General features: G+C 38.7%; 1 protein-coding gene across 1 annotated transcript in view; it reads right to left on the bottom strand.

The window, feature by feature from the left end:
* LOC102852614 (glycosyltransferase 54 domain-containing protein-like) overlaps nucleotides 1-13,456 on the bottom strand; it is a 68,607-nt gene that overhangs the window by 40,643 nt on the left and 14,508 nt on the right. Inside the window, exons 2-3 of the mRNA XM_006887045.1 lie at nucleotides 5,582-5,740; nucleotides 272-412 (exon numbers count right to left, since the gene is read on the bottom strand). Coding sequence (XP_006887107.1) covers nucleotides 272-412; nucleotides 5,582-5,740 — 300 coding nt within the window. The remainder of the gene's footprint in view (nucleotides 1-271; nucleotides 413-5,581; nucleotides 5,741-13,456) is intronic.

Genomic DNA, 13,456 nt, shown 5'->3' with positions numbered 1-13,456 from the left:
AACTTTTAAAAACAAAAACCAAACCAACCAAAAAGACTGCCATCAAGCTGATTCCAACTCACGGCAATCTCCATTGGGTTTCCGGTACATGACATATTTCAAAGCATTAGTGTTAAAATTATATTTGCATTCAACCATATTTCTAGTTGTATAAATGAATCTAAGATGGGTAAATACTACATACTAGTCTGAGCATACTAATGGATTATATGTTAAAACTTAATATGTCTCCAGAGAGAAAAATATGTTTTTCATTTTTAAGTTCTCTTACCATCTTTTTTCCCTTTGCTAAGAATTACATTAGGATGAATTCTATCTACTTTTTGTAGATGAGGCAAAAAAATCTTGAAGTCTTCAAATATATCAGATATTGCTTTATTCTTACCCATTGCGTCCACATTTTTATGTTTACCTGAAAGAAAGAAAACAATAGGGCTTCTGAATTTATAGCTTCATGGAATTCCCCCTCTAGTCCTATTTAAACTTTAACGACAATTAATAATTTAAATCACACATTGTCATTATATGGTAATAATTAAAAATCTAGGGCTTAAAAAAAGTAGCTCAGAGATTACATATTTTCTTTACTTTAAAGGTAATATTTAAAAACAATTAAGAGAAAATGAGTAGCAGAATGGATTTTAAAAACCCCCAAACAAACCAACAAGGCTCAACAATATGTGGCCAAATTGAGATACATTGAAGAAATAAGAAGAAAGACTAAAAGTTAAAAGGAGGGGGAACTATACTAAGCAAATGATATCATGAGAAAATAGGAGTGGCAATCTTGATCTCTGATCTGATGAAATGGACTTGTGGGTGAAAACCACCATAAGAGAAAAGGAAAGACACTATATAATGATTAAAGGCACAATAGAACAAGAGGATATATCCCTAGTAAATATCTGCACACCAAATGGTAGAACTGCAAAACACATAAAACAGAGGTTAACAGACTTAAGAAATAGACAGCAGCAAAATAGTAGTAGTAATAGGAGGAGGAGGAGGAGTATCTGCTATGTGCTGTTGAGTCACCTGTGACTTCACATAGCAAGACAGTACAACAGCTCTGAACTTTCCCTGTCCTGAGTCAGTCTCACTGACTCCGATATATCTATCCCCATTGTCCCAGTTCTGTGTTTATCCATATCATCCTGGATTTTCCTTTTCTGTGCTGTTCCTTCCGAGCATGATGTCCTTCTTCAAGGACTGGTTCCCTTCTTGCAACAAGCTCAAAGTATGTCAGATGAAGCTATAGAATCCTTGACTCCAAGGAGCAGCCTGTTTTCACCCTTTTCAAGATGAACCTGTTGGTTCTCCTGGAAGTCCATGGTATATTCAATACTCTTCCCCAGCACCACAGCTCAAAGGCAACAATTCTCCTCCTGTCATCTCTAGTCATTGTTCAGCTTTCTGATGCATAACAAGTAATCACTAAGTCTGTGGCCTGGATCAGGTGCACCTTGGTCTCTAGACTGACAAGTGTTGCTCTTCTGCACTCTGGAGAGTTTCCTGACAGCAGATTTTCCCAGTGTGATTAATCTTTTGATGTAGTTGCTATTGTTTTATCAGGTAGCCTGCAAGTTATAGTGACCCTATGTACAACAACTCTGAAGCCTGCCTTGTCCTGAGCTAGTCTCACTGACTGTGAAACACCTAACCCCATTACTCCAATTATTCCAATTACTGTATCAATCCATCTCATCCAGGGACTTCCTCTCCTGCGCTGTCCATCTACACTTCTGAGCATGATGTCCTTCTCCAACGACCGTTCCCTCCTGGGCCACATGTCCAAATGTGAAACAGAGATTCAAAATCCTTGCCTCCAAGGAGAAATTTTATTTCACCCTCTCTAAGAAAACTTGTTTGTTTTCTTGGTGGTCTGCACAATACTCTTGTCTAGTTCCACAACTCAAAAGCATCAATTTTTCTGTCATCTTTAGTCATTGTCCAACTCTCTCATGCAATTGCAAGTAATTTGCCTGAATCAGGCATACCTTAGGCAGACATTGTTGCCCTTCTGCACTCTGGAGAGTTCCCTGTACAGCATTTTCCCAGTACAATTCATCTTTTGATTTCCTGATTGCTGGTGCCAAGAGTGTTGATTGTGGAGTCAAGGAAGCTGAAATTGTTAACAACTTCAATCTCTTCTTCATCTATCGTGATGCTGCTGTTTGGCCCACAATTCTCATTGAAAACTGCAGTCCTTGACTTTCTGCAGCAAGTGCTTCAGGTCCTCCTCAATTTCAACAAGCAAGGTTGCATCAGCTGCGTATGTAGGCTATTGATTAGTCTTCTTCCAATCCTAATGCCACATTCTTCCTCATAGAGCGCAGCCTCCCGAATGATCTGTTCTGCATCTAGACTGAAAAGATACGGAGACAGGACACATCACTGACACACTCTTTCCCTGATTTTGAACCACACGGTGTTTTCTTGCTCTGTTCTGACGACTGCCTCCTGTCTGCATAGAGGTTTCGCATGAGCACAATCAAATGCTCTGAGATTCCCATTCTCCTCAAGGAGAGCCAATTTGTTGTGATTGCAAAGTCAATGAAACACACATAGACATTCTTCTGGTTCTCTCTGCTTTCAGCCAAGATCCAGCTCACAATCGCTATGATGTCCTTAGAGCCATGGCCTCTTCTAAATCTAGTCTGCATAACTGGCAGTTCTCTGTTGACGCACTTTTCCAGTCATTTTTGTATAATCTTCAGCAGGATTTTGCTCACAGGTGACATTAGTGATATTATTTTACAATTTCCACACTCTGTTGGGTCATCTTTTTTTGGAATGGGAATAAGTATGGATCTCTTTGAGTCGGTTGGACAGGTAGTTGTCCTCCAGACTTCTTGGCACAACCTGATGAACACATCCAGGGCAACATCAGTTTGTTGAAATATGCCAATTGGTATGCCATCAATTCTTGGGGCCTCTTTCTTGCTAAGTCCTTCAGAGCAGCCTGCACTTCCTCCTTCATCCCCATTGCCTCTTGATCATAAGTTGTGTCTTGAAATTCTTCTGTGTCAGATAATTCTTTTTGGTATAATGACTCTGTATACTCCTTCCATCATCTTTTAATGGTTTTTGGATCATTCAATATTCTGACGATAGCATCCTTAAGTATTGCAATCTGAGGTCTGAATTTGTTCTTTAGTTGCTTCAGCTTAAAAAAATGTTGAGTTTGGCCTTTTTGATTTTTCAGCTCCAGCTCTTTGCACATTTCACTATAATACTTTGCTTTGTCTTCTTGAACTGCCCTTGGACATTTTCTTTTCAGCTCCTTAAACTTTTCTTATTATTATTTTATACTGGTTTCTTTACAAAGCTTATTTACATTGATTTTCATACCAGATCTTTCCCATTTCCTTCACCACCGCCTTCCTCCACTCATCAAACTGTGTGATCATATAATTATCACCCACCCCCCTAATCCTCAGCCCTGTGCTTTCCCCCTCCCTAATCCTAGGGTCCTCATACTCATTCTACAATAATGGTAAGCTCATTAACTCTTTGATTTCTTCCCTTTGCTTTGGCTTCTTGGCATTCTAGTGCAATATTCAGAGTCTTTTCTGACATCCATTTTGGTCTTTTCTTCTTCTTCTGTCTTGGTAATGGTCTTTTGCCTTCTTTATGGATGAAATTCTTGGTATCTTCCCATAGTTCTTCTGATTTTTATTCATTAATGTTCAAGGCCTCAAATCTCTACGTTGTTTTTTAAATTCATGGAGGATAGACTCAAGATCAAATTTTAATTCCTGTAGATTTCATTTTAACTTCTTTAGCTTTAATTTGAATTTGCATAGGAGTAATTGATGATTGATGATCTGTTCCATAATCAGCACCTAACCTACTTTTCACTTCTGATATTGAACTTCTTCAATTATCTTTTCCACTGATGTAATCGATCTGATTCTTATGCATACCATCAGATGAAACCCATGTGTATAGCCTGTGTTTGTGTTTCTTGTAAAAGTTATTTGCAATGAATACATCATTGATTGTGCAAAATTCTATGCTTCTATCCTCAGTCTCACTCTGTCACCAAATTAATGTTTTCTGACTATTGATCCTTATTCCCAGTTCCCAACTTTTTCATTCCAGTCATTCATTATTATTAATGCATTTTGTTTGCATGTTTGATCGATTTCTGACTTCAAAAGTTGGTAGAAATACTCTTTGGCTCTAGTTGTTGGTACATATATTTGAATTATAATCATATTCACCAGACTTCCTTGTATGCATATGAGTGTTATCTGGTCTCTCACAACATTGTGTTTCAAGATGGATCTAGAAATGACATTTTCAACTATGAGAGCCCCTCATTTTTCCTTACCATTTCATCTGCAGCATAGTAGATCAGATAATCATCTGATTCAAAATGTCCCATGCCAATCCATCTCACTTTGCCAAAACCTAATATGTCAATAAAAATGTTCCATTTCTTTCTTAACAATGTCAAGTTTTCCTACATTCATGCTCCTCTCATTCCATGTCCCTCCTCCTTTGTGTTTCCAAATTTCAGTTGCCATATCTGTTAGCCTATTCTAAGTGTGTTCTACAACATAATATACAAAATAATCCGTGGTATATAACATATATACAGTAATCAATGATTTCATATATATACATACATATACATATACATGCTATTGTATATTATATGTGCATGTGTATGCCTTTGCCCAAGCATCGAGGACTCTCCTTCATAGGGTCTCTATGAGTCACCTGCGACTCGATGGCACTTAACAACAACAACAACATGTGCCTTTGAGTTAGAACCTTCCGGTAGGTTTTCAGAGGCAGTAAATCCTATGGGGTAAGATTGCCTATCCTCCCATGGAGTAACTGGTAGCTGGTGAATTTGAATTGTATGTTTTTGAGGAAGCAGTGTAACTTCTTACCACTAAGCCACCAGAGATCCCTAATATATATAAAACAAATGGTTTGGCCAGAAGACAGTGAAACAATATGTTCATTTCTATTAAATTAAACTTACACTTAATCATCAGTTCTACATCTAGGTATTTATACTAAACATACTCAAACATGGTACAAGAATCTTTACAGTAACATTATTTACAATCACCAAAATCTAGAAATAACCCAAATGTTCTTGAATGGGTGAATGGACAAACTGCATTCTTTGTACATCATACAACTCAACAATATAAAAGAAACAAACAATTGATCATGTAACCACTTGGATGAGTCTCAAACAATTATACCAAGTCAAAGAAGCTAGTCTCTGGCAGACACAAAGTGAATTAATTATATTCCTAAGACTTTCAAGAAAAGGCAAAACTATAGAAGAGAGAACTAACCAGTCATTGGTTGACAGGGGTTAAGTGTTACAGAAAGCCTGAAAACACTAGGGCAGCAAAAGATGGGATTTTTTTAGCCTGCCGTGAAGGGGAGCCACTGCAGGTTTACACAAGTAGTGTAGCTTTCATTTAGACTATAGTGGAAGCATATAGGTGGAGGCAAGACCATAGTCAAAAGAAACTTCACAAGGCAAAATTCTAAATTTCAAAAAACAAAATGTAAACCCATCATGTCCCAAAACATATGCAAAACAAACCTAAATTTCTTAATAGATAGTCTCTCTGTGTAATTTGATGTTTCAATGTATCTAAAACTTCCATCATCTCTTGGCGATTATTTTCAGTTTTGTTTTTTAAACGTTGCATGTTTTCTTTAAATTCCAAAACGTGGTTTTTACAGAAAAGTAATTGATTCCCTGCAAAGAAAAACATACATAGATATATTTATATATGTGATATATAATAGTATAATACAGTAATAGTATATATGTAATATCACACAGTCTTCTTTAATAAATAACAAAATGTAAAATTTATGCACATCATGACATATACAGACATTTGTTGCTCAATGCCCATTTGGGAATTATTTTACCTAATTTATATGTGTGATATATATTGCTTCAGTAGATCAAGGACTGCAGTCTTCAATATGGATTGAAACTTAACATCAAGGAAACAAAGACTCTCATTACTGGGTCAATTGGCAGCAACAGGATAGATGGTGAAGAGATTGAGATTATTGACAGTTTTAATTTGCTTGGCCCCACAATCAACACTGTAGGCATCAGCAGTAAGGAATCAAGTGACATATTACATGTAGAAAAGCTGCTTTCAGGGATGTCTCCAGAGTTCTATAGAACAATGATGTTAGTCTAGAGACTAGGGTATGCCCGATCCAGGCCATGGTCTTTGCAATTATTTTTCTGTCAGCGAGCTGGAGAATCATTAAGGATGACAGAAGAAGAATTAATGCCTTTGATTTGTGGTGCTGGTGAAGAGCATTGAACATACCATGGACCACCAGGAGAACAAATAGATCTGTCCTGGAGAGAGTGAAACCAAATTGCTCTTTGGAAGCAAGGAGTTTGAAGCTCCATTTCCTATATTTGGGCATGTTGCCAGGAGAGATCAGTCCTCAGAGAAGGACATCATGCTTGAAACGGTAGAGGGACAGCACAGGAAAAAAAGACCCGGGATGAGATGGATTGACCCCAGATGAGATGGATTGGTGGGGTAATGGGGATAGGTGTATCAAAGACAGTGAAACTGGCTCAGGATAGAGCCGGGTTTAGAGCTATTGTGCATAGAGTTGTTATGAGTTGCATTCAACTTGATGGCACATAACAACAACAACAACAACATGATTCATAGCCTTTGAAAACTTGCTGGATGATCAGCTATGAGGTGATTCTGACTTGACAGCAAATAACAGGAACATATCAACAAAATACATAACTCCAGTCCTAAATGTGAGCTATCATGTTTATCTGGGACTTCAGAGATTTGATAAGGTATAAAGAATGGTTTGCTAAATCACAAATCATCATGTAGCTAAACAGAGAGTAAAACTGGGATTGGACTTCAGACATTCCTGTTCCAGAGTCCATGTTCTTAACCATTATATTAAATTCCCCTAACAAAGTTATTAATTGACTAAATACAAACAGCTTAAGTTAACTACAGTTCTTGTATAGAGACCTTATGACTTAGTAAGGAGTTTTGTTTCCAATACAATGGTCGTTTCCTCTTGTGTGATTTGTTGTTGTTGTTGTTGTTATGTGCCGTCGAGTCGTTTCTGACTCATAGCGAGCCTATGCACAACAGCCCTAAACCCTGCTCTATCCTGCACCAACCGCACCGCCTCTGATACACCCATCCCGATTACCCCAGTCACCGAATCAATCCATCTCATAGAGGGTCTTCCCCTCCTGCGCTGTCCCTCCACTCTGCCTAGTATGATGTCCCTCTCCAAAGACCTGTCTCTCCTTACAACATGTCCAAAGTATGTCAGGTGAAGCCCCAGAATCCTTGCCTCCAAGGAGTAGCTTGGTTTAATCCTCTCCAAGATGAATCTGTTTGTTTTCCTGGCAGTCCATGGTACATTCAGTACCCTTCTCCAGCACCACAGCTCAAAGGCATCCATTCTCCTTCTGTCCTCCCTAGTCATTGTCCAACTCTCTGATGCATAACAAGCGATTGCAAATATCATGGCCTGTATCAGGCGCACCTTAGTCTCCAGAGAGACATTGTTGCTCCTGAGTAGGCTCTGAAAATCTGCTGGAGGGTGGGCTACAAATCTATTCTAATTTGACAGCATATAACAGTCGATCAATATGTTAAGGACCTCTGATGGAAAAATTCACAGTTTTTTGTGTTGCTAACCACAAGCCCATGTGACTCTAGCAGTTTGAATTCATCAGACACTTTTCAGGAGAAACATTACAGTCTCCTCTCATTGTGATTTACAGCGTTGTACACCTAAAAGGAGATCACTACAATCAGAACCAACTCTATGGCAGGGAATTGAAGTTTTGTTAATTGATATGTTCTTATACACCACACTGAAATGTTCTGCTTATCCCTCAAGTTGAATTTAACCTTACCTCAATTCCGTCATGATGACACAAATTTGACAATACATCCACAAAAAAGTTACAGGCCATACATGTTTACTTCTTGCAAGAGGAAGATACCTGGTCCTTCTTTCAAAAAGGACAAAAAGCCAGAGATGGCTCAAGTTGCCCCCTTGTAAATATAATTTTGTAAATATAATTTTCTAAATATGGCCCAGTGGAAGTTGAATCTGACCAATCTCACCAATCAGGTATGATTCTGCCTTTCTTATTAGAGAAGTTATAAGAGAGTACAGCCAGAAGACCCCATAAAGTGTGACTGACAAGATTTCTTCAAACATACTTTGGGCATATAATAAGAAGTGGCCACTCCTGGAAAACACCATCATGCTTGGTAAAGCAGAGAAGGAGAGTGGAACTCTCTATGAGATTCATTGACACAGTGGCTGCAACTGCATGGTTGAGCACAGCAGAGATTGTGCAAACCGAGCTGAATTCTTCAGGTCTCTGTTCTGCTCTGCGTGAGGCCCTTACCGACAAGAACTAGTGAGAGAAATGCCAAGATTTTATTTGAAAAATGCTCACATCTGGAAGAAATGAAAATAACCATTAAAATGTTGTTGTTGTTGTTGTTGTTGTTATGTGCCGTCGAGTCATTTACAACTCATAGTGAACCTATGTACAACAGCCCTAAACCCTGCTATCCTGTGCCAATCGCATGGCCTCTGACACACCCATCCCGAATACCCCAGTCACTGAATCAATCCATCTCATAGAAGGTCTTCCCCTCCTGCGCTGTCCCTCCACTCTGCCTAGTATGATGTCCCTCTCCAAAGACCTGTCTCTCCTTACAACATGTCCAAAGTATGTCAGGTGAAGCCCCAGAATCCTTGCCTCCAAGGAGCAGCCTGGTTTAACCCTCTCTAGGGTGAATCTATTTGTTTTCTTGGCAGTCCATGGCACATTCAGTACTCTTCTCCAGCACCACAGCTCAAAGGCGTCAATTCCCCTTCTATCCTCCCTAGTCATTGTCCAACTCTCTGATGCATAACAAGTGATTGCAAAAACCATGGCCTGTATCAGGCACACCTTAGTCTCCAGAGAGACACTGTTGCTCTTGAGTACTTTAGAGAGGTCCCTAACCACAGACTTTCCCATCGCAATACAGTTTTTTATTTCCTGGCTACTGGTGCCAAGAGTGTTGACCGTGGAGCTGAGCAAACTGAAGCTGTGAACAATCTCAATCTCTTCATCATCCATCCTGATGCTACCGACTGGTCCAGTGGTGAGAATTTTTGTCTTCTGCAATAAATGCATTATAAATTTCATTCCTGCTTGCAAATAATAATGGTATATAATGAAAGAAAATGTAGAGAAACTTGGAATGGAAAGGAGGGATGGTTGGAGAAGGTTCTGGATGACTGAGCAGACTTACAGAAAAAATCCTTAAATGACAGCATAGTGATCTGCTTGCATAAGATGACAATCAAAAAGAATAGATGAGCAGTTCTACTCTTTCATATAGGAAAGTCTCACAGAACAAGAAATAAAGAACAACAACAACAAAACCCAAACAAATCCCTTTCAGAGTTAATCCTAACCCACAGAGACTCCATTTGTGTCAGAGTAGAGCTAGGCTGTGATTTTCAAGGAAGTATCTTTGATCTTTCTTCCAAAAAGCCTCTGGATGAATTCAAGCTGCCAGACTTGTAGTTGGAAGCTGTTATGGATTGAATTGTGTACCCCCAATAAAAATTCATGTTATAAATCCTAATCTCTATGCTTACAGTTATAATCTCATTTGTGAAGTGTTGCTGTTGTTATGTGCCATCGAGTTGCTTGTGAACTAGTTGTTATTTTTATTGAAGAATACCATCAAGTCAGAACTTACCCATAACTCACCCTCCAGTGAGTTTTCAGAAGCAGAAAATCACATGAAAGGAGAGTGCCCATCTTTTTCCCTAGAGCAGCTAGTGGATTCAAACTTTTTACTTTACCGTTGGCAGCACAATTTTTTTTAAAAAAATTTATTCATTCCTTGTCACACATTTTCTTCCGTCCCCTGCAATTCTTTACTGCTGAGCTACCAGAACTCCCATAGGAATGAGTAAGTACTCTTTGATATTGAAAGGGGGATTACTGTACAATATATTTTTAATTATTTTTTATATTACTCCGATTTATTTACAAAGTTTGAATACATTGTTTTTCACAAAAGATCCTTCCCACTTCCTTCACCCCAACTACCCATCGAACTGTTGCAACCTATGATTAACACCCTACATCCCTCCATTAGTTACAATATATTTTAAGAAGCTCTGGTGTCTTACTGGTAAGGAGTTTCCTGTCAACCCAATGATATATGGTTCAAAGCCACCAGCTGCTTTGAGGAAGAAAGATGGAATCTCATCCCATGTGATTGCCACTGCCTCTGAAAATCTGCTGGAGGGTTGGCTGTGAGTTGGTTCTAACTCAACAGTATACAAAAACATGTATCTAAAGTCTCCTTTGAGATATAAAACAGAAGATAGATATCAAACCACATGGAGATATCAAAGGAACCAGTAAACAAAAGCTGACAAGACAAAGATCTTCCCCAAGAAAGTCTTCCCTCAACATTCAGACTTTCAACCTCTTCGACTGTGCAAAAAAGAATTTCTACTAAAGCCACCTATTTGTATTTTTATTTTAAAATTACATTAACTACCACAAATTTACTTCAGATTCATAAGAATAGCAGCACAGGGTCATCCATTTTGAATAATATTGCATGAATTCCTTGTTTTTCAATGCAGCATAGTAATCCTTTGTGTGAATGTACCAGAGCTTCTCTATCCATTCGTTTGTTGATGGACACTTGGGTTGTTTCCAACTCTTTGCTGTTGTGAACAAAGCTGCAATAAACATGGAACATTATACTGAGCGAAATATCTCAGTTACAAAAGGACAAATACTGCATTAGTGCCACTGTTGTAGAAAGGGACTGACATCAGGGTTGGGGTGAGACTGAGAAAAATTGGATAAATTATGTATACTGCATTGAAACAGATGAGGGAGAGACCAGTTTAAAAGTGATATATGATTGGGTATTATGGTTATGACAAGAGTCCAGGATGAAGGTTGCATAGTGGAGTGTACTCTTGTGAAAGGGAAAGGGGATTGTATATCAATGAAAAAATTTTTCTTTTACTTTTCAAAGAGAAGAACGAACTGGGGGTGGGGGGGTAGGCAGGGAGAAAAAAGCTACAATGAATGAATGGATATCCAAAATCTCTGTAAACGTTCATTAAAATTAATTAAATAATTTTTTTTTAAAAAAGAATAGCACAACACACTACAGACTGTGGAACCAGAGATCCTTTTATTTCTCTTACGTTGTTGTTTACAGGCTGTCAAGTTGAAACTGGCTCATAGCTGACACTCCAGTGAAGGAGCCAAAAGGGTTAATAAAGAAACAGTCTGCCCACAGGTGTCTCTTTGGCCTTCCTCAATCAGAAGAGGAATGTGTCCTTGAGTCTGCAAACAGATGGGGACCTTGGACGCTTGCACACGAGGTCCAAGAACATTCTTCCTAAGGCATAGTCTTATTCCTTCTGGTAAACAGAGATATGGAAGCAAGAAAGATTCCGTGAGAATATTCTGTGCTAAGCAAGTCTAAGCAAGTTTAGTTTCTGGTAAATAAGTTTTCCCCAAATCATGAGTGTCTGCACTTAGACTGCTTTTGGAAGATTATATAAAAAAATAAATAAATAAACGAGGCAGGCTGGAAGGCTACTTTTCTTGTCCCGTCTGTGTGTGTGTTACTTTGCAGCAGTCCTGTCTTGTCTTCTATGTGTGTCTGTTTCTTTGTGCTCATTTCTTCCAGGAAAAAGGGTTGTGGATTGCAACACTTCAGCTAGTTTTTTGAGGCTGTAAATATCATGGGAGGAGTTTGCCCATCTTTCTCCCACAGAGCAGCTGGTAGATTTGAACTGCTTGCCTTTGAGTTGGCAACACAACTCCTGACCACCAAGACAGAGAGCTTAATTATTTTTGGCATCCAAAAACAGCCAATGAGATTTTTAAAAAATAAATACATCATATACGTAACAAAACTATAAACCACCTGGCATTTTAGGAGCTATATAGGAAAAATCTAGACATGAAATTTAAAAAAGAATAGATTTGTGCTAAATTTTTTGGGGAAGCAGGAGTGGCATCCACTTCCTAAACCACATGCCTCTGGAAACTCTATGAGCTTGGAGAAACAATAATAGCTATGGAAGGGAATTAGGTCTTTTGTTCATAGAGTCACTATGAGTTGACCTTGACTTGACAACAATCAACATACACACACACACACACACACACACACACAATAATGGTAAGGAGCTTCCTTTGTTCCTATACACCAGTATGTCTCAAATACTGATATTTGACTAGAAAACCTCTAATGAAAGTGAAATTGAATAAAAGAGGTGCTGGTAGAGGCCCACTGCTATCATCAACATCTTTGAAGTGTCTTCAAATTATGTGCAAATTTTTCAGCCCATTGCACCATTTTGTCTTCTGTTGTAGCAGTGTTTTTTAAAATATCCTGCTTTATTTACAAAAGTTTGCATAAACTGTTTTTCACACAGGATCTTTCCTATATGCTTCACCCACCCACCTGTCCCTCCATCCATCAAATTGTGTGACCCTATTATTAACCACGCCCACCACCTGCCCACCCTCACTCCTCTGTCCCTATACCATTTTGTTTTAATATAATGAAGCCCCTCACATAATAACATTTTTTCCTTTGACTTTCTATGATCTTGGACCATCATTGCAGACCATCACTTATTTTTACTTTAAGTAGAACCATGATCATGTGCACAGAGCAATATGCTAACATAATTGTACAAATTGTTCTTTGACACGTTGTTGTTTGTTATGTGCTGTTGAGTCACCTGCGACTCATAGCGACCCTATGTACAACAGCCCTAAACCTTGCTCTATCCCGTGCTAATCTTACTGTCTCCGACACACCTACTCCGATTACCCCAGTCACTGTATCAGTCCACCTCATAGAGGGTCTTCCTCTCCTATGCTGACCCTCCACCATCCCAAGCATGACGTCCTTCTCCAAAGACTGATCCTTCCTTGCAACATGTCCAAAGTATGTCTGACGGAGCTTCAGAATCCTTGCCTACAAGGAGCAAGCAGCCTGGTTTAACCCTTTCTAGAATGAAAGTGAAAATAAATTGTAGGAGAAACAAAGTCTGATGGAAAGAGATATAGAGGGAGATGACTGTTGCCTAAATCAATTAGTAATGGATCAAAATGGTAAAAAATGGTTTAATCTGGAATATATTTTAAAGCTAGAGATGTTGGGGTTTTCTGGCATCTTGGGCACAGAAAAAGCACAAGAAGGCAGTAATGCTTGAGAAACTATAAAATGATGCCTTCATCTATTGAAATAATGCATACTGACTGGGAGAAGCAAATTTTGGTGGAGAATGCTTTCGAACATGTTAAATTTGAATTCATTCTACTTGAACTAGAAATGTCAAGTAGGGAGCTGCCTGTGTGAGT

Source organism: Elephantulus edwardii, unplaced genomic scaffold (assembly GCF_000299155.1).
Source record: "Elephantulus edwardii isolate Elephantulus edwardi_28Jun2011 unplaced genomic scaffold, EleEdw1.0 scaffold00053, whole genome shotgun sequence".
Classification (NCBI taxonomy): Eukaryota; Metazoa; Chordata; class Mammalia; order Macroscelidea; family Macroscelididae; genus Elephantulus; species Elephantulus edwardii.
This window is presented reverse-complemented; position numbering and strand designations above follow the sequence as displayed.